Source organism: Pygocentrus nattereri, chromosome 2 (assembly GCF_015220715.1).
Source record: "Pygocentrus nattereri isolate fPygNat1 chromosome 2, fPygNat1.pri, whole genome shotgun sequence".
Lineage (NCBI taxonomy): Eukaryota > Metazoa > Chordata > Actinopteri > Characiformes > Serrasalmidae > Pygocentrus > Pygocentrus nattereri.
In genome coordinates this window covers 25,341,238-25,363,870 of record NC_051212.1, presented here as the reverse complement: position 1 = coordinate 25,363,870, position 22,633 = coordinate 25,341,238, and the positions used below count along the sequence as shown (strand labels likewise).

At 42.6% G+C, this 22,633-nt stretch overlaps 1 protein-coding gene across 1 annotated transcript; it reads left to right on the top strand.

Moving 5' to 3' along the window:
- Nucleotides 1-246: 246 nt before the first annotated feature.
- Nucleotides 247-21,415, top strand: LOC108412586 (insulin receptor substrate 2-B). The gene is made up of 2 exons (XM_017684676.2): nt 247-4,192; nt 17,928-21,415. The coding sequence occupies exons 1-2, from the start codon at nt 568-570 to the stop codon at nt 17,930-17,932; spliced, it is 3,630 nt and encodes a 1,209-aa protein (XP_017540165.1). The 5' UTR covers nt 247-567; the 3' UTR covers nt 17,933-21,415.
- The last annotated feature ends 1,218 nt before the right edge of the window (nt 21,416-22,633 follow it).

The window sequence follows — 22,633 nt, the reverse complement described above, 5'->3', positions numbered from 1 at the left end:
CCCCTAACGCCTTCTGTCACCCTATTGGATCACCTAGTTGTCAATCATAAGCGCGTGCCCCTCTCAAGTTGAATGAAACTCCGAGCGCCATCATTGGTCAACCGTATCAATGACGAACGCGGCCGCTGCGCCGTGATTGGCTGAAAACCGCGGTGGACGCTTTCAATCTCACGGCTGGACCAATCGCGAGCCGCGTGGTCTCAGGGTCCCACCTACAGACAAATGAGGCAGAGGTCACGTGTTGTTTGTGCTATGGTCCGTAGAGATGTGTACAGAGGGAGTGAGAAGCAGACTGGCAGCCCCGCTATGAGGATCTACCGATAATAGAAACGGGTAATGCGGTCATGTTGCAGTTGCTTGTCTTGAATTCGGCTCGCACTGGCTGGATATCCGTTTTCATGAAGCGGCCTGCAGGAGCTCATCACTGGAAGGAATAAACTGCGCCGTACGCCGCGCTGCTGTTGCTGGAGACGCGATTTCACCCCCTCCACCCCCAAAAAACAAGAATGGGGTCTCAAATCACAACACTGCAGCTAAGATAAAGTGGCCTTGCGCTTAATTCCTCTAATGGCAAATTTTGCAAGTTACCAAGAGAGCAAAGGCGAAATGTTGATGCTGGAGCCGCAGCAGCAGAGGGCTATTGGGACTAAACCGGCGGCCAACGGCGACACCTCTGTCGGGGAACCCCCTTCTTCTTCTTCCCTGCTCAGTAGCGGTGTAGCTCGCTTCCATCAACACTTACCGCCTCCTCACCACCACCACCACCACCAGGCTACACAGCCGAAGGGACAGCAACAGCCGTCGCAACACCACTACCAGGCGCAGCCACATTTGGATGCCGAAAACCAGCAGGAATCACCGAGGTCCTCCTCGTCTTGGGTTAACCCGGTACACGAGGCCACCGCTGCTACTTCAAGCCACACACAGGCTACCTCAGCTGCCTCTGCTTTAGCTGTGAACGCCGCTGCCGCTGCTGCTACGGACGGAGTGGATGACATTAGAAAGTGCGGTTACCTGCGGAAACAGAAACACGGCCATAAGAGGTTTTTTGTCTTGCGGTCGTCGAGTCATTTAGGGCCGAGCCGACTGGAGTACTATGACAGCGAAAAGAAATTTCGTAGTAGCCTTCGCTCCGCGGTTGCTGCCACCTCATCTGCCGGGGCCGCGGCCGCGGCCACTGCCTCTCCTCCCAAACGGGTGATCTATCTGTACCAGTGTTTCACTGTAAACAAAAGGGCGGATTCAAAGAACAAACACCTCATAGCTCTGTATACTAAGGATGAGTACTTTGCAATTGTGGCTGAGAATGAGCAGGAGCAGGAGGACTGGTACTTGGCCCTGAGTGAGCTAATGAGTGAGGGCAAAAAAGGCCACATGGAGGCGGATGAGCTCGATGACAGCTACGGTGTGGTAACCCCAGGCACCGTCTTCAAGGAGGTGTGGCAGGTAAACGTAAAACCTAAAGGCCTAGGCCAAACAAAAAATCTCACTGGTGTGTACAGGCTGTGCCTCTCTGCAAAGACCATTCACTTGGTGAAACTGAACTCTGAGACCCCATGCGTAAACCTGCAGCTGATGAACATCAGACGCTGCGGCCACTCGGAAAGCTTCTTCTTCATAGAGGTTGGGCGCTCCTCCTCCATCGGCCCTGGGGAGTTATGGATGCAGGTGGATGACTCTGTGGTGGCTCAGAACATGCATGAGACCATTTTAGAGACCATGAAGGCGCTGAAGGCCTTTGCTGAATTCAGGCCGAGGAGTAAAAGTCAGTCTTCAGGCTCCAACCCTATGGCGTTCATTACCACACGCCGCCACCTGGGCAACCTTCCTCCCAGTCAGACCGGACTCCAGCGGCGGTCACGGACTGAGTCTGTAGTGGGCACCCCACCTAGCAGTAAGAGCAGTGGTGCGAGCGGCTACCGGTTTCGCACCTCCAGTGAGGGCGAGGGCACTATGAACCGCCCCTTTCGGTCCGTAACAGGCAGCCTGATGCACCTCAATACAGCCCGTGCCAACTTGAGCAGACAGGAGAGCAGCAGTGGTGGAGCTGGCAATCGATATGTACGAGCCTTACCAGGTGCCAACTACCACGCACGATCAGCCTCTCTTCCAGTCTCCCACTTCCCCTCCACCACCAGTCCAGTTAGTGTGTCCAGCAGCAGCGGCCACGGCTCCGTTACTGACACAATCACGCGCCCTTCGAGTGCGTCCATCTGTGGCTCACCCAGTGATGGAGGCTTCAACTCCTCTGATGAGTGTGGCTCCAGCCCAGGAGACTTCCGCTACTTCAGAGTACGTAGCAACACCCCTGACTCGCTGGGCAACACACCGCCTATCCGTGAGGAGCATTGTCTCAGTGACTATATGGCCATGGGTTGGAACCGAGACATGTTTGGTGGAAGTGCTGGGGAGGCTTCTCGTGATGAGAGCACAGATGAAGATTCGCGGACAGGGTCATTCAGAAGGCGAACTCCCTCATTCACCAGGCAAATCGGGGGTGGCGGCGCAGGTGGAGTCGCTGTTTATCAGAAAACAACTCAGACCAACTTCTCGCTGGACGAGGCTGTGGCTGAGGGAAGCTCACTGGGCAGCAGTGGCCAGCCTGCCTCCACCTCCTCATCGCTTCGCTCTGACTACAGCTCCAGCTCTGAACACAGCCAGGACCGCCCTCCTGCTATGCGGGCTGCGGACTCCTTTAAAGATGATGGATACATGCCTATGATGGCTGGTGTCGTGCCCTCCCCACGCGACACAGACTACATGCCTATGCAACCTAGTGCCCTCCTCTCTGCCTCCCCACAGATCCACTGCACTGCCTCCCAACATGTAGACTCACAAGGCTACATGATGATGCTGCCAGGTGGGAGCGGTAGCACAGACTCCTCAGCACCAGCCAGTCCTCACATCAGTAGCAGGGGTCTCAGTCAGAGAGGTGCTGAGCGCCCTGAGAATGGAGAATACATGGACATGTCCCAGAGCAGGCCCACAGCAGGTGGACGAAAACTGTCTAACGACAGTTACTACACACTGACCACTCCTGAGATGCCCAAATCCTATAGCCCATACTTCTCCCTCCCACGCTCATACAAAACCCCAACAAGAAATCGGAGTGAGCATGATGAATATGTTCCCATGAGCTCACCAGCAAAACCCATCTACACCCCTCCCACTGCCACACCTGAGCATAGTGGTAGGTGCTCCTCTAGTGATGTGCTCCAGCACAATGGCTGTAGTGATGTGCATGTGACAGATCGCCGCGCGGTACGCCCCAACCTCCTCCCCCTTAGCCGGCGCAGTCTCCAAGGGTCGTTCAGGGTTAGCAAGGACGTAGAAGGCCCCTCCAGTCCTGGAGAGTACATTAACATTGAGTTTGGGGACCAGGCCACTTATTCTGCCTGCCCACTCACTACAGAGGATGCCTCTTCTGTCCACAGCACGAGCCAGGAGCGCAGGTGCTCGCCCCTCCCCCAGGACTACATGAGTGTTGAGGTGGACAGCCTTCCACCTAAAAGCCAGTCTCCACGGCCTTCTCTGGTGGCTCCTTGGAACCCACCTACATACATCCGCCCCATGACTTCCTCTTCCTCCCATGGCAGTGGGGTCAGTGTGGGTCGTCAGGATGATTACACTGAGATGAGCTTTGTTCAACGGGAGGGGTCCAGGAGCCATGCAGCTATGCTGCCACACCTGCGTGTTGTGGAGCAGTGTTGTCCAAGCTCTAGTCCCCCTCCTGAGCCAAAGGTGATCCGTGCAGACCCTCAGGGCAGGCGGAGACACAGCTCTGAAACCTTTGTCATGTCTTCAGAAGTAACAGGTGGGAGTGGCCCAAACAGCAGTGCCCCAGTGCCTAGCGGTGCCCCTCAGGTGGGGGGTAGCAAGTGGCAGAGCTCGCCGTCCTTTGACAGCGTGTGGATGTGTGTAGACAGTATGCCGGCAAATGCAGTGGAAGCACCTGGCTTCTCTTCAAACCGAGCTGAAGCAAGTACCTCTTCCATGAGGACTGAAAGGACTCAATCTGCGGAACACCAGAACAGCCTCAACTACATTGCCCTGGACCTGAGAGAGGACCCCCGGGCCGGGAACACCCTCGAAGCCCCTCCCTTGTCGCCCTCTGCTGTGCCCCTCCTGGAAAATGGGGCCTATGCCAGCATAGACTTCACTAAATCTGAGGGAATCACTGCAGTTTCTAAAGGTTAGTGTATGACATTTACTGCCTCACCTCTCTTTGAACACGTGTACGTTTAGGCATTTATATACCTAAGGCTAGGGTTTGTTGCAAGGCCTCAGAGCTTGTGTGTTTTTACTGTTGTAATCTTCTCTTACACAGTCATATGTAGAAGTTTTGGTGCCCCTGGTTAAATTAAATTTTTTGCCTTTCTAAGTGAAAATATGTTAACACATTCTACAGAGAGTACACTTCTGCATGAATTGTGCCCTGTGAAAAAGTTATGGCATATCTTATTTTATTTTTTATATTTTTGTTTTGTCTTTATTTTTTATAAATAAAAGAACCTTTGCACTACAATTTGCAGAAAAATGCCCTACTTATTTATGTGAATGCTGTAAAGGATGTGCTAACTTATTTTTACTTTAAAATTAACCAAAACCTTGTTCACACTGCAGTGAATACTTTAGTTAGTCTTAAACCGAATTCCCTCATAAAAGTGAGTTTATAGGGAGAGTCTTGATCAATTTCTGGAGCTGTTCAGGAAAGTGTTATTTGCAGGAAAAGGGCTGGAATTAGCTGTGATGGCATATTAAGTTAGATATTGAGTAGATGAGGTCAAAGACCCTGTGTCATTGTAGTGTGTGATGTTGTCTGGAGGCAGTGTTTGTTTGCATTGGTTATGGCGACCTCTTTCCACTCACTAGAGATGACACAGCAGGTTGTCTATTCCACACTCTTGTTTCAGTAGCTGCGCTGACCCTTCTCTCAGCTTGGTTAATGCTTGACTTTTAAGCAATTTAAAGTTTGATAAAGAACTCAGAACATGATGCTGCTTTTTCAGTAGTTGCAGACTTTAAAGTGATACTCATTTTCTAGTGGTACAGTGTAGTATTAGATATCCTTCCCTTTTTTTGAGCCATCACTTCTGTCTGACTGTTCTTCTATCTCCCCCATGTCTAGTGCTTCCTGGGTCTGTTGTGTGCTTGGCAGAAAGAGAGACTGTGTGTGTGTGTGTGTGTGTGTGTGTGTGTGTGTGTGTGTCTGAAGAGTGAGCAATAGAATGAGGGGAGAGTGAGTCAGTGTTCTCAGCAAGCCCTGGCTGACTCATTTGTTTATCGTAGAGTTGAGACAGAAGAGAGCGTGAGGGATAGGGAGAGAGAGGGAGAGGCAGCACCTGTGTGTGAGTGAGGTGGTGGAAGGGTGTGTAAGAGTGGGAAGGAATGCGCGTGTGTGAGCGTGCTATCGCATGTGTATAGGAGTGAGTGATATGCTAAAAATCACGATTGGATATTTTATATATGTGTGTGTGTGTGTGTGTGTGAATGAATGTATATGTATGTGTGTGAATGTATGTGTATGTATGTACGTGTGTGTGTGTGTGTGTGTGTGTGTGTGTCCTTTCACCCTTTTCATCCTTTAATTTACTTCAGGCTGAACAGAAGGTGAGGGAATTAGCATGTTTTGTATTGTATGTATTTTTTGTGCTTTATCTGTGTGACAATTGTGGCATACCGGAAAAACATACTGACAAAGCAATTTCCACCTGTATACCAGATGCACCGATATATATCACCTGCTGCTGATCACGATGCTACTAGAACATTTTCACAATTCTCAAGAAACGTCACAATATTATGCTTTTCTGAGATTTTAATAAGTTGGAACAGACAAAAAAGAAGCAGGTTTTCAAAATATACTGCCATCAACGATACATTCAACAGGCTGGAGCAAATGAAGTACTCTTAAATACTGATTATTCTATATTAAGTATAATAACAATGGCTGCAATTTACTGAAGGGCAGCATTTATAAGGCTACACAACACTTGCATAAGCCTGACAGTTGATATAGATCTACATATTTTCAGAGTTTTCAGAATTTGACCATTGTCAACATGTAAAACTCATTAATGTTCATATACACTATATTGCCAAAAGTATTCGCTTGTCTGCCTTCACACGCATATGAACTTGCGTGAGATCCCATTTTTAATCCATAGGGTTTAATATGTCGGCCCACCCTTTGCCCACTTTTCTGGGAAGGCTTTCTACAAGGTTTAGGAGTGTATTTGTGGGAATTTTTAGCCACTCTTCCAGATGTTCATTTGTGAGGTCAGACACTGATGGTGGACGAGAAGGCCTGGCTCGCAGTCTCCTCTCTAATTCATCCCAAATGTGTTCTATTGGGTTGAGGTCAGGACTCTGTGCAGGCTAGTCAAGTTCTTCCACACCAAACTCGCTTATCCATGTTATCCATGCCCAACTCCTGGAAAAACAACCCCACACAATAATTCCTCCTCCACCAAACTTTACACTTGGCACAATGCAGTCAGTACAAGTACTGTTCTCCTGGAAGCCGCCAAACCTCGTCCATCGCATTGCCAGATGGAGAAGCGTGATTTGTCGCTCCAGAGAACACGTCTCCACTGCTCTAGAGTCCACTGGTAGTGCTTTACACCGCTGCATTTGACGCTTTGCATTACGCTTGGTGACGTAAGGCTTGGATGCAGTTGCTTGGCCATGGAAACCCATTCCATGAAGCTCTCTACGCTGTTCTTGAGCTAACCTGAAGGCCACATGAAGTTTGGAGGTTTGTAGTGATTGACTCTGCAGAAAGTTGGTGACCTCTGCGCATAGTGTAGTGTATGACCTGCGCAGGGTCATAGCATCCACTGACCCAGCTCTGTAATTTTACATGGCCTACCACTTTGTGGCCGAGTTGCTGTCGTTCCCAATCACTTCCATTTTGTTATATTACCACTGACAGTTGACTGTGGAATATTTAGTAGTGAGGAAATTTCACGACTGGACTTGTTGCACAGGTGGCATCCTATCACAGTACCATGCTGGAATTCACTGCGTTTCTGAGAGAGACCCATTCTTTTACTAATGTTTGTAGAAGCAGTCTGCAGGCCTAGGTGCTTGATTTTATACACCTGTGGCCATGGAAGTGATTGAAAAAACTGAATTCAATGGTTTGGATGGGTGACTGAATACTTTTGGCAATATGATGTAGGTTATGTCTGTACATTGGAATACACATGGCTATACATTGCAGTCCTGTTTCCAGCCACTTCTGAGTTAAAAAGTTTCTCTACAATGAACCATTTAACATCAGACCACTCAGAATGACTTTAGCTTTCAGTGACTTATTTATGTAGAAATTCAGAAAATTTGGTTGAGTTCAACAGTACATGTATGGTAACTTGTTTACGTTAAGGCACTTGTGTTTCATAGTAGCAAACTGTAACGTAATATATTAATACAATTAGTATTTCATCGTATTGTTGGTCTGTATATTTTCTCTGTCTTTTTGCAGGAAACAGAACAATTACTCAAATACGTATTTTTAGCATTTGAAGGCGGGCGCTTGAAACAGTAAACCAAACATATCCCTATCTCTATATGTGTGTGTGTTTGTTAGGCTTTATGTAGGGGTTGCTTTTTTCATCCTTTTTAGTGGCAGTAGTCATGAACTGTCAGAGTGCTCATAAACTGTTAACTCTTACTCATCCTCTCTCTCCTTCTCTTTCTCCTTCCCCCTCTCCCCCCTCCCTCTCCTGTACCAGGTGGGGGTCTGTTTGTTTTAGCAGAACAGGCATCTGCATGTTTTGCTGACTCGTCCTCTTCTTTCTTTGATGTGGGCTAATTGGCCCAGCGTGCTGTGGCACATGCTACATGTTACAGGAAACACATCAGTGTTGAGAAATGTTACAGTTTTGCTTCCTGTCGTGCTGAGCTTACACCTGGACAGGCCTCGACACAGGGGCAGCACATCTGCTAACGGTACATTTTGGCAGGCTTTGTGTAGTTCACTACTCCTGCTAAACCTCTCATATTATTCGTCTAGTTCGCAATGCCGTGCCCTGACGACAGGCTATGAACTCTGATCCTGCGGGCAGCGTTACTCTGCTGTGTTTGTGGGCTGTTTGGATGCTGCTGCAGTGTTTTGGCTATGGCAGTGTGACAGCCTGTCTGGGTTTGGGGTATGTGTGCTCTTTGTGGTGTTGGAATGTAAATTAGCGAGCGCATAGCTACACAGGAATGCGCCTCCATCGCCACACAGTGCTTTTCACTGCTGACTCCCTGGCTTTCAAGCGGCCTGAGGTAAACAGGCTAGGTGGCAGAGAACAGGACAGCGTATTCAGACTGAAGTGCAGGCTTCTGCCGAGGTGAAAAAGGATAGAAACTAGTTATTTTTAGTTCTGGCCGTGCACCCAAGACGGTTTAATCTGGAGCTGGTCTTGTGCTCTTTTTTCAGGTCGGTAGTGTGCCCTGTGTAGCTTCTTTTGAGCCATTTTGAAGGTGTCTGATCCTGTGTAATGTTGGAAACCCCAAACAAATACTGCACTGGGGCACAATGGGAAACAGACAGCAAGGGGCATGGACAAGCAATCAGTAAGATAAAGGAGGGAGAAAGAAATGACTGAATAATTTGGCATTTACTTGTGCTAGATGATATTTGCGCTACATTGTTGGTGGCCAGTGGGGCTGCATATTGGATAAGCAGTGTTAAATTAATTTATGTTGTTTGAGTCCTGCATTGCGCCGAATTAGTCTAGATCAGACTGACAGAAAGCAAAGCTTGTGGATAAAGCCACAATCGGGAATCCCTGGAACTGGCAGGCGAATCTTTGGGACTGCGACAACAACAGAGACTCAGTGTGGCACAACAGGCTAAATTCCTGATTGGTAAACAGGCAGAGCCACACTGTTCCTCGCTGCAGATTAGACAGAGGCTGAACCTCTGTGCATAAGCAACATGCCCTCTTTGTAGAACGCATAATATCTATATTTACTGCTTTGTTTTAATAGCAGCCGTGATTTACCACTATGACATGCATGCTAATCAGTTCTTGTCTTATAGCAGGAAATGACTACAACAGGTAAAACGATCCTTTTTCCTGTGGAAAAAAAATGCACACAGGCACTCATAAACACACTCACTCCCTTAGTCATGTTTGGACACTCATTTACTTGGTGGGCTTTCTAACCCTTCCATAAACCTTATAATGTGCATGACAAACAACATGAAACCCAAACACTCATGTAAGCACTTTCAAAATAGCTGGAAAAAAACACACATATCTCATGTGACTGACTTCACTGCAGTTCCAGAGTGATCCCTGATGGATGCGTCAAACAACCAACCATATCCTGATATCCTGCATTTTAACCCCGGATTTTCTTTTGCCACTTAAACAGTTTTGTGGTTTCATGTACCAAAACAATCATCATTTATTTTTATTTGACCATTTTCCAACCTCTCGTTTTCCCTTAGAAATAAACAGTTTGTGGAGGCTGAGATACAGTTACTGTCAGAACCAAACCTTGTATCTCCAAAATGGTAACTTTGTTTTTCCCCTCTTCCTGTATTCTTAACTTGTAGCGGTTTTTGCACAACAATGAGCATATGTGAAAATGTAGGCATACACTGATTTGGGAACTGTTGCCAATATTTTTCACGTGCCTATATGCCACTGCCAAAACATAAATATTATAAAAAGAACAAATTGAGAATATAGCTACCTGGATAAGCGTTACAGAGCAATGTCACGTTTATTTCTGTACCGTCATGAATGCAGTAAAATGAATAAAATGCAGTTATGTAAAAAACAGACAAGCATCACCTGCACATTCTGCTCTTCCACAGTAAAATAAATACATCATCAAATATCATTTTGAAATATTGGTCATATCTAAACATCTGTCTGATCTCGTTATTTGTTTTGTAAGCAAATATCTGCTGATACAGATATGATTCAGATACCATTATACATCCCCTGTGAGATGGCCTCTGATTGGCTATACTGACCCTATATGGTCCCTAAAACACTTCTTATAGCTTCAGCGTGAATGGAGTAGTTAAATGCTTTAGGCTGTATTGAATATATATTGAAATGTTGCTTTTTGTGACTGCATAAGAACATTTCATTCAAAATGGGCTGTTTTTTGTAAGATCCATATATGAGTCGTCTGGACTTTGGAGTGATTGGTATGTTTTGAAACCTTAGTAATGCTTATATAGTACTTAAGGCTTTTTTATTTTATATAAAAACAGCGGGGAAAAGTTTTCTGTGATATGGGCCCTTTACATGTCCACGTAACATAAGAATCTGTACAGGCATACTTTCTCGGTTGTTGTCAACTTGTTTTAGTCTGTATTCCATGTGCAACTTGAAACTTGCGCGAGTTTACTGGCATCCTGCGTTACCGATATGCACTGGAACACAGTGGAACTTTGACCCCCCACCCCTTGCACGCACACACAAACATATTTCCCCTCCCTAAAGAGACCTTGACTCCATGTTTGTGTATACAGTGATTAGTGGACCCATGGCAGTTCTAGAGTTGTGTTTTCTGCTCATTACACATGCACACATACGAGCATGCTTTCCACTTCTTGGTCACGGATTCATCATACCAAGCGAGAAGTTACTCAAAACAAAACAGGGGAATATAGGGTGCCTGCACTGACGTCCAGCTCAAACCAGCAGGGTGGATTAGACGGTGTGTGTTTGGGTGTGTGTGTATATGCACTTTTGTGTGTGTATGTGTGTAAAAGCACACAGCCCTGTTCTTAGAAAATGTTTTGCGTGAGCTTTTAAAAACCCGTGACCCCGTATTGAGTTTGAGGGTGACAGGAACAGGTTGGTTCAGAACACTGCGTGCTGTGCTTGCAGGTGTTATACATATACACCAGCACGTATGCACGCCGCTGTGCGCACACACACACGCAATTGCATACACACTTTAACACTCACTTATTATTTATTCAAGGTTTTCAGAAAATCACTGTCACTGCAATATCCTGAGCTGCGGTCACTTCTTGTTATTGCTTGTTGTTCAAAGCCTCACAATGCAGTGCATTAGAACAGCTGTTTAGAGTCAGTATGACACGTTATGATCACCTCATTTCATAGAACAGTTTTCAAATGTTTGAGTGATTGTATTGAATGTCTGAATATTTTGTACATACATGAGAAGTTTAAAAGCAAAGACTCATGCTAGTATACAGTGTTATATGCTGTTCTATTCTGACATTATGAAGGGTTCTTTTCTGGTGTTGTGAATATATATGATGCCTAGTTTAAACTAGGCATCACCTGTTATGAATTTTTATGGCTGATTCTGATTTCTCTACAGCCAAACTGGTCAACTGCTAAGTTTTATTAGCTATTTTTCAACCTGATGTATACACTCTGTGGGTTAAATCAACACATGAAATATTTTTTTCTAATAGCCAAAGCCTTGATATAAATAACATTTATGTGGTCTTTATGGGTCCACTCAGTGGCCATCTGGACAGCACGCCCAGAAAGCCATTACCTGTTCTTACAAGACCAGTCCTATGGCTTTGAATGAGGCGAGACCTACAAACTCAAAACTGAAAGTCACATTATTGTTTCAGAAATTGCTGCTAAAATTTGACAAAAATCTAGTGAATAGTAAATAATACAAAAAGGGAGCTGATTGTCTCCTTTTATTGAAGGGAGGAACTTTCCCATACATAAATGGACGCTACGTTGAGCGTTATGAGCTCATTCATTTTTTAATCAGTATGTTGTTTTCTCATTTTTATGATATCTCTAGGCAAAATAGCATTGTAAATCATTAAACAAAAAGTCAGTTACATATTTAAATGACATCAATGAAATAAAGTGAAAAGTTGAAAAAACAGGCAACTGGCTGTTTAGAACCATGAGTGATGAATAATTATGCTATGATATTTTGGCACTAGTGCGCTTGGCGCTATGGTGTTTTACATAAAATTACTAATCGACCAAAATCAAAATAGTAAATTGATCAATTGTTGACTGCGTATTTGGAGCTGATTCCAATTGTGTGCACTTAGTTGAAACTTATGCACTTGTTCAAACATTTACCATGTTCACAGCAGACTTTATATATTTTTGTCATTCCTGTTCGAGGACTGAGATACGTCTGTAATAAGCTGACTTTTTTAGAAAGGTTTACACTGATGTTTAGCTCTTTTTGCAAACATTAATTGTTTTTGAAGCCATGTAATTGGTTTTTAAGGAGCTGCTGTTTAGTGAGTGAGAGTCAGTAAGAATATTCCAGGTGTGGCAGCTGTGAACAGTGACCCCTCAGATTGACCACCCATCACAGCTCTGTAGCTCTTATGTTGCTCTGCACCAGGTCAGTGGTTTAACTCTAAATCAGGCAATAATAAGTAAACACTGTCTACAAACCTCAGTTTAAAAAAAGTTGAGATTACTCTGTTCCGTTTTCTCTGTTTTAAATTATAAATAGTGCAAAAACCTGTTTTATTTTATTGACTTTACACTTTGTTTTTCAAATGTGATGTCTGCAACACATCACAAAAAGCTGACAAAAGCCTGTTTAGCCTTATGTAACACCACCTTTGCTTTAACAACATGTTTGAATACCAACTTTTATCAGCCAGTTTTGAAAGCAGAATTTATTTTGCCATTCATCTGTTGTACCTGTCTTTGGCAGCTCAGTCATATGGGGTTTTCGACAGGTCTGGACTGTAGGCAGGCCAGTTTAACTTCCATACTCTCTGGTTATGTCACCATGTTGTTGTAACGTGCAGAAGGCTTGGTTTTGTCTTGTTGAAATAAGCATGGACATCTCTGAAAAGATGTATTTTGACCGCTAGCATATGTTGCTCAGAAATGTGTGTACATATATCTCTTCTCATTTGGCCTGAAGAAGACAGTATGTTGCTCACCAAAGGCTTTGACTATTCATAGTACAGTCTTAACCTAGACTTAAAGATGCAGCGACTACTTGTTTTTATTGACAAGGTTTTGTAAAAGCATTCCCAAACCCATGTGGTGGTATTCATCAGAGATGCATGCTGTTTTATTATGCAGTACTGGCTAAATGGATTGAAGGTCACAATCATTTAGTTATAGATTTTGGTCTTACCTTTTGCACACGGACATTTCTCTGGATTGCCTGAATGTTGTATATTGTTGTGTATATAATGTTGATATTTTACACAGTAGAGGATGAAATACCTAAAATCCTTGCAGTTGAATTGAGGATGGTTGTTCTTAAATTGTTAGATTTATTTGCTGATGCATTGTTTGCTAGAGTGACGAGCCTCAATTCATCTGAATGTGCCTTTTAATTTATTTATTTATATATATATATATATATATATATATTTGTATGTATGTATGTGTGTGTGTGTGTGTGTGTGTGTGTGTGTGTGTTTTTAAACATTTCACAACATTTACTTGTGTTAAATTGCACTTGCCCCAACTTTTTGGAAATTTTCATATTGAAAAGGTGGCAGTTCAGGAATTAGTGTACATTTATAAAAAACAAACAATCTTGATGAGGTAAAACATTAAATATGTTGTCTTTGCACTCTGCATTTAAATACAGCTCAAAGTGGATCTATGGATCACTGCTTTCAGGTTTTGTTTCCATTGCACATACTGTCCAAACCTTTTTAGAGTTGTGGCTTATAGGTCATACATACAGTATGTACTGCTATGGTAAAATCAGATGGTTTAGTCTCTTGCCACATATCATATCAGTTCTTGGAGATGACAAAAAGACAATTAACACAGTCAGAAATAACATTCTGATAAAGCTACCATGTTACTGAAATGTCAAGTACATGACAACCTGCTGGCTATACCACTGCAGCATTGCCATTTACATTTAGGAGATGGTTTTCAGCTGACTTTCATGATCTGATCTATTATCCTAGGTAACTAACAGGACAAACCAAAGCAATGGTAGATACTGTGTAGTCAGTCTTTGTACTTATCTGACAAGTCAGGGTTATTTTATTTTCTGCCTTTGGCAATAGTTTGCATTTTAAAACCGGTTCTTACTGTGCAGGAACCGGAGGAATTCTTTGCTGTGTTTGTGACCGTATAATCTCAGATCCTTACGTCTTAGTATGCATTAGCTAGAGTTCTGTCTGGTACACAGAGAAACTGCTTGCCTGTCTGTGGTGCACATGATGCAGTGGTGTGTTTGGCACGTTGCTGAGGAGCATGTGCTGGGTGGTTAAAAGGTGTAGTAAGTTGTGGAGAAAGGTGAGGTTGTTTCAGGTTCTCTAGGAATGTCTTATTCTTCAGAGTAAGTGTGTTAAGTCCCAGAGGCTTGGCCTGCTCTGACACTCCAAAGCCCACACCGAGGCCTCCCTTGGCCCACATGCAGCCTGTGCCATGACTGCATGCTGCTCCTTATCACATCACCTCCGTTCTATTTTATGGATGAGGAAAAAATAAAACCTCTAAAATGTTGGGGAGGGGAGTAATGCTTGTGTTTCCTTTGAATGAAATCTCATTTGTGGTGTAAATGATTCATTGATTGACTGTTGACCATCAAATTAGCAATTGTTTGGCCAATGCTATCAGAGTTGAAAAAATGAATTGTAAATTTTTAAATGGGCAGCTGGCTCTACCAGATAGACCTACTAAAAAAATAAAGGGCAGAGCTAAAAATATTGGTGTTCAGGGCCCAGTGTACCGTAACAAAAGCAAACATCTGCAAGTGATAAGATATTTCGTCCATGTTCTCTGAGAGTGTGTGCTGGTTGGTTAAGAAATCACACATAGTGTGCAGAATTATAGAGAAAGGCATTTTAGGATTTCGAGAGCTGCTGAGGTACATTTGTGCCAAAGCTACTCCTTGTTATGGCATTTATGTCCTTATATATTCCAGTGATTTGTCATCAGTATTTTAGCTTTTGGTCATATAATCATAAACATGTAGTTGTCAGCTCCTCAGTTTAAACAGAACTGGGTGTGTTCATTATTGTTTCCAGCCATTTACTATGTATGCATGTTTAAGCTTGGCCTAATACTACATTCCACAGTCCACAAAAGCAACACTTTTTAATATCTTGGTGCATTTACGCAGAATTCAGTTGATGTGAATATATCAAGTGTTTTTATTATCAGTTTTATACATGGTGTTTTAATGGGTCCTCTCCCTGATTTTTGGCCTGCTGGTTAACTACTAATTGCTGACTAATGATGATCGGCAAAAAGCATTTTCCAAAATTGATGTACTTGAATCTCAGCAATTGAATAATATGAAAAATATTTGTTAGCAGTGCTTCCAGGTTTCTTTGGTGAGAACTGACATAATAGGCTACACATTTGTGCTGTATAGAGCAATCATTACTGATCAAATGAGCAATTACGTTTTCTAATTACTCTAGCCAAACCGTTTAAATAACTTATTCAAACAATAGCAAATCATGCAGAGCCTTTCAAAGACTCCAGAATACTTAGATAAACTAGGCAAACTTTAAAAAGCTTAAACATAGAACGGTCTGGGGGCAAAATGTATGCCAGTAAGTGTCAATCAGGCTGTTTCACACTGTAAGAGAAAGCAGTAGGAGAACTTAAAATATGGGAAGGAGTATGAAACTAGCAGCTTAACAGTTGTAAGTGGAGCCAGTTGTGTCCGGTTAAAGCACTGAGCTGCTCAGCAGCAGGTGTTGCTCTTGGTCACTCAAGGTTTGTGGGGGCTACTCCCTTGATCTCGCTATAGGATTAGAGGGGATACACTGGACAGGAAGAAGTGGTCACCTTTCAAATGCGATGTGGTGCGTGACTTCAGGGATAGTCTCTTGATCTTTGTTACCAGAAATATCTGTTCCCATCAACTAAAATTGTGATCCTTTTTTAAATTGACATTAAGGGTACTCTTAAAAAAAAATGAGTGAAGTTAGATCCTTTTTACTCAGCTTTGTGAACATTGTCTGCATGTGAGTGTCCAGGGTGCACTGACGTGGAATCTGTGAGTTGATAATGATAATGGATAATCAGACACAACACCAATAAGAGCTAGTATAGTCTTTTTTTCATTTTTAAAACAGCTTCACTCTGTAAGCCACATGTGAACTCAGTATAAGATTTAAGCTAAGGTTAAAAGATGATGATAATTGTATACATACTCAGCAGTTGGTCTTAACGAGAGCAACTATTTTGCTTTCTATTTCATTGAGTGTGAAATTAATGGAAACCCCCTCTGCTAGTGTACCAATTTGGCAGTGAGTTATAGTAGTAGGTGCTATAGCCAAAAATGTATGTCACCTCAAATTTATATCATCATATTTCTGGCAAATTAAGTGGTCCATCACCTGCTATACCACACAGAGGTCCAGTAATATACAAGGTGCCCTTTTGGCTTACTTTGCCGTTTAAGAACTTGTGTTGCCCTGTGGTTCTTCAGCTTTCATCACAGGCAGATGTTCTGTGATGCGAAGATAAGGTAAAATTCCTAATGACGCTCATTGCTCAGTTGACAATGGAAAGAGCTCAGTGCTGTCAAGGATGCAAGGGGTCAGCTTTCTGTCATAACAGATTGTGCTGAAAGGGTGCATGGTGTGCCAGAGAGAGTGGGCACTGCCAATAGGGTCAGGGGCAAGCCCAGTGCCTCTGGGTGGAAACGCAGGCCCTAAAATAGTTTCTGAAGTGAAGACAGGGTGGTAGGAGTGTAGTCATTGTTCCAATTATAGTGCCACACTACTGTGGCATTGCTCCATGATGTACTTATTGTGTTCCAGGGGCTTATTCAGTGATGTGCTGGAAGCATGTGTCCACATGTGAGTGGTGACACAAGAATAAGTAAGACAAGTTTAAGTTTATGGGCAGTAAAGGGTTTGTTATGTACAGTGCAAAGGTTGTAGCATTTAGGGATGCCCAATCATATTATAATCACATCCATATTTGCAGACATTGGCTGCATCTGTACCCCTCTCCAGATGAGTTCCAAATTCTACATTTTATTATTGGTATTGTTTATGTTGATATTGGCACTTATGTTCATCAATAATCTTGGATAATGTTTTCACCTTACATTTCACATATTTATGCATCCCTGCACTCATTGGCTATTTTATGAGGTTGTTTTACTGACCATATAGGTTTGGTTTATAGTTTTGCAGTGACTGTTGCCCATCTGTTGCATAATGTGTCAAGTCACGTGTCCCTCAATAGAAAGGGACACCCATAGGACCACCACTGACCAGACTTGAGTGATCTATGAATGGCCAGTAATTATGGATGCATTATATGTCTATCAAGTAGATAGGCAGGTAGTAGGCAACTTGGTGTCAATGTCAGCAGTATAGAGGATGTTTACCTGCATCTCTGTGACACCTGTCATGGTGCCCAGCTCTTTCGTAACCTTTGGCCATGTTGTTGTTGTTGTCTTGATTGCTGGCGTGTGGTGTGGATGTTGTCACGCGTGGTTATAGTAGGCTGGGCCAGGCCGGCCAGGAGGAACTCATGGACCTGTGGTGCCTCAGCAGAGCTGGCCATCGCTCACACAATGGACCAGCAGCATTCTTCCCGCTCCAGACGGCCACAGGCCTGATCGCTCTAAAAGCACCCACATTGTGCCCCCACCACCATTGTTTTGTTAGACAAAGCCTTTTATCAAAAGCATTGCTTGTCCACACAGGGGTCAACCGAGGCTAGCGCATGACCCCTCTGCCTACCAGAAGCAACAGGGCAAGCGAAAGGAATGGCAGGGTAGGCTAGGGGTTACCTTAGGTCAGGGAGAGGTAGAGCAGGTCTGAGAAAGGTAGGATATGTTTGGCTGAAAAAGGTGAAATGAAGTCATTAGTTCTGTTGACCTGTGTAGAATGCATTACTTTAAGTTGTCAGGTAAACTGGGGTGAAGCTTGATGGTCACCTCACCTCCAATCAACATCATTTTGTTCTCAGTATGCACTGGTGGTCTAACCTTTGCTTTTTATCTCTGTTTTTATCTTGTTCCATTTAATCTAGACTGAAAAGCTGCTTGGCTGCATTTGAGTGAATTGAAGTCCCACCCAGCTACCGATGGCCCATCACGCTCTCTGCAGAAACAACACCAGGGGACCCCCACTTTGATTTCACTTTATGTCCTCCCTTTGAATTTATCCTATTTAAAACAGAATCATATCTTGGATCGGTCTCATATGAGTTCAATGCTTTTATTATTTTGCTTGTTTTGATTATTTTTGATGTTGGATTTCTTTTCCATTGCTGCATTAAAAGGGAGGTTTGCTCACTGAGGTGCAGGGAGCCCAGTACCCTACACAGTCTCACCTGGGCAGGTACACCATCTGCAAGCATTAATACGGACTAAGTCTCATTCATTTGCAACTTAGATTTCAGGTGCATTTCTTATGAATTTTAGTGATTTTGTTTTTTTTTTTTTGCTGGACAGAAACACTGCAAGATACAAGTATTCATTTTTTCAGGGGTTCACCTGTGAAATATTATGTTTTTTTTTTTTTTTTTTTTTTTTTTTTTCTTCTTGTGTTTGGAAGTTTTTGGTTTAGTGTTATGCTCACAGCTTGTGTGTTTTGCCAGCCAAGGAGTCCTCCACTTCACACTATCAGCGCTATCCCATAATCCCAGTGCGGTTAATGACGTGTTGGGGTTGCGTCAGCCCTATGCTGGGCTCCTGGTGTGACGTGCTGCACATTCTTCATATGTGACACAGTCTATATGTCCCCTCCCAATCCTTCACTCCCCCCTCTCCTCTCTTCCTTGGTAGGGAACACCCTGCCTCTTCTCCTCTCTGCCAAATATGCTGGATGGACAGAGGGGGAGGAGTAGAGTGGAAGAAAAGAGGAAGCGTCTATTCTGGGACTAAACAAAATGCCAGATGAGGTCTGCTGCAGTCTCTGAACGCTAACAGGGCCAGCATAGGGTCACGGATAGCATTGCCATTATTGACACGAATGAAAACAGCTCTTTGAAATGTTCCCTCAAAGAGGACCTGCAGCGAGAAGCTTTAAGGCCTAAACATGCACTAATTCTGCTATTACCTGAGAATAAGGCGACATTGTGTTCAAGTGTTCAGTATCCGACGACACTTTAAAAAATGGTGTCGTAGGGGGTTCTTTGGAGTGATGTCATGGAAGAACACTTTGGTTCCTTTCAGTGGTTCCTTAAAGAATCAAAAATATTTTTTTTAAGCTTGGAGCAAAGCTCTACATAAGGTAAAATTTCTATACCAATTAAAAGCTGTCCATAGAAACCTTTTTTTAAGAGTGTAGCCTGCACATTTTGATGAGGAACTCCACTGATTTTTTTTTCTTTCTGCATAATTCAGTCATTGAGATGGAGGCAAAGTCGTTTTGAATGGTTTGATGTGAAATGGAGCACTATAGAGAAACTTAGCGAATCAGATTTCTGTTTACAGTGAAAGTGATAGAAACCAGGGATCACGATGTTTATTCAACACAAACAGTTATTTAATTCCCTATTCAGAATGACCAGTGAACCTGCATGGGTCTGAGTTTTTATTTGTAGTGTTAATAATGGTAAAATACTGATAAATCAGAAAACATTTACTTTTGGCCTGCATTCACCACTTAACCGCGGATGGTTAAAAATGCATTTTAGGCCAAAAGCTTGTCTTAAAATGATTTGTAAAACAATATCACAGGCATCATGAAGTGTACTTGTAACCACTTTGTGTAATACCTTCTGTGAGGGAGATTTTAAAAGCTCTAAACCCTTTGGATGTCTGCTTCCTATCACCACCACTGTGAACAGTTTTGACTCTTAAGTAGAACAGTGCATTTCACATCCAACTGTAAATGACTTTGTTTACATTTTAAAGGTTTAATAACAGCATTATTGAGAAACTGACAGAAACTGTTGGGAAGCTCTCCTATCCAAAGGCAAACCTGCCATAGGTACGCTGTTCTAATAAACTCACCCTAAAAAGCCTACAATGTGGGGAAAGGGGTTCTTCAAAGGAATGTCTGAACTGAGATAAAAATCTTTTTTCCTTTATCAGCCAGAACAATTTTGGTTGGTGTTTTTATTTTTCCTTTCAGTATTGTACACATGGTGTGCCATGCTTCGAGTGGGTACTTCCAGTAGGAAGATGTGGAACAGGATTAAAGCTGAATCTTTGCCTTACTGTTTGTGATTTAATGTTGTCTGTGTCAACCTTTTTTATGAAAGCATACTGGAAGAGGGAGAAACAAAGAAAGACAGACGGTACATTATCTAAAGCTTGCAACTGACTTGTTTTGGCTTGCTAGTTGGTACATTAAATAAAAGAACTTTATTTCAGTACATTTGATATAACTGAACCAAATGTGAAGCATTTGAATTGATGCTTGTAATGAAAATTTAAGAAGAGATATATATGAAAAAGAATAGAGATATTTTCATGGTGTGTTGTACAATTGTTGGTACGGGATGTTAAAGAAAATGTGAAAAAAACTCAAATCCTTAGTTGTTTCAGTCCCTTCTGGTTAAGGGCGCTCTTCCTCTGTAGCCCCCCTTCTTTTGTATCAGACCCCTGTCTTAAAGAGCACAGCCCAGAGCATTCAACTGTAATTCAAAGAAATCCACACACTAACAGGCCTTATTTAAGACTGCTCAGTTCTAGGTCTTGGGCACAGTAATATGTGATATAGAGAGAAAGACCACAGCTGTACTTTGGCATATCATACAAATGGTCCAGTATAGCAGGAAAAAATGGGAAAATCAGCTGTTTGCTGTTGTTTTTGCTCAAGTACTTTCGCTTTGTACTGTCACAATTTCTGTTCATTTACCACATTTAGAGAAATTACGATCCAGATATCAACAGGTTCCAATGATAACCTAAACACGATACACACAGATGCACATTCATATGACATTAATATGCAAGTTCAGTTTAGTTTTTGTATGTAGTTTAAACAGCTGAATTGATTTTTTTTTTCCAGAATTGTATGGAATTGGTTTATTGATTATTGGATCATTTTCCGAATCATATTCATTTGCAGGAATTTGGGGAAGTTGGGCGTTCCCTAGGGTGAATAGGCATTTTTTCAGTTTTGTAAAAGATGTTTTTGGTACAGTTGCATTTTGTTTGCTGCTGTGTACAAAAAAATGGAGAAAAAAAAAAAAACGAATGGTAATCTTAATGATGATGATGACAAAGCTGTCATGGTATGTGTGTTTGGTTCATTTGAATGCTGTTATTGGCAGAGTTGAGTTCCTTTATGGAGGAGCTCACCTCCTGTGATCATTACTCTGTCGTAGCGCCTGAAAGGGAAAACCAAGAGAAGAAAACATTTCAACAACTGTTCATGGCTGCGTCCATTGTACATACTGTTGCTTTTTTTTCCATGTTGATTTTTTTTTTTTCCTCTTTTTCTTCTGGGGGGAAAAGGAGAGTGATATCAGATACATTTTCGAGCATTGCATAGTGTTTATATTTATCAGATTTTTTGCTTTCAATAGAGCTATTGCAATAAAAATGTGGTAATGTAACTGTGGCTCCTTTGTAGTCGTCTTTTTGGCCTCCTGTTCTGTGTGTGTGTGTGAGAGAGAGTTGGTAAAAGAGAAGCTGAACTAAAACAAGTCAGAGAATACGAGCCTCCGCTCACTCTGGACTTTGGTGTTTGTTTTTTAAAGCAAATTTAGAGCAGTAGTAGCACATCAATGAGAACACAACAGCAGCAGGTTTCCATTACAGGTCAAATGAAGCAGTCTAATAGAGTTTATTTGTGTTTCATATAAAAGGTGGCCTTAAGGACATTAATGCTTTTTATTACTTTTCCTTACAGATGACATGCCATTGATAATGAGACAGTAATTAGTCTATTATTCCTGCTCACAGCCTTTAAAAATGTACTAATTTTGCTTTTAACCAAGGCCCTTTCTAAAATTTTTATGTCCCCAAATGATGTGCTGCCTGGGGGCCTCCACACCACTCCAATGATTATTTTATGTGTACAGGTGAAAATATGATTGGAAAAAGCTTGGTGAATACTAAGCATTTATAAGAATGTAACAATGACTTGTGGAAGACATTGCTTCTGTCAAGAACCCAGATCCTTTTTTTCCTCTGTGGTCCCCTTATGATGTTTATGTAGGTTTATGTGCCAAAAATAGTCATAGTTAAATTTTACATGACCATTTTGAACCTTTCTTGTTAGTGTGCCTTTAAGATTGATATGATGACCTATTTTCTGATTGCTGTCCTGTACCCTGTATCGCAGTTGTCTGAGCTGAAGTCTCTCTCTCTCTCTCTCTCTCTCTCTCTCTATATATATATATATATATATATATATATATATAAAATATATAATATAAATATATATATAAAATATAAAACCAGGGTATGAGTGATGGGGGACCATTACACGACGGTTTATAACACCATAAAGTTTTTATCTCTGAGATATCAGGAGGAGCACCAGGTGTGATTGTTGCTTTTCCATTGCCTTACATCTCACAGCTTAAAGTCAGTTTGGTGCCACCTATTGGCAACCCTGCCTGACAACATCAAGAGGCCAAGGTCCAGTTTTAGGATTAAACATCCTGCACAACAGAGTGAAGTCCATGACCAGACCAACCAATCCGCTGCATTTGCATTTCTTAGATCTGCCGCTCAGAGGCATTTCAGGTTGTTCAGTAACAAGACTGGTGAATTAAGTCAGGGGCCATCCAGAGAAGGAAAACAATGATACTGTTGCTCTCAAAACTTTGTA

What these genes read in the sequence shown, in the direction of transcription:
- LOC108412586 (XM_017684676.2), top strand. Translation starts at nt 568, where the DNA reads ATGGCAAATTTTGCAAGTTACCAAGAGAGCAAAGGCGAAATGTTGATG.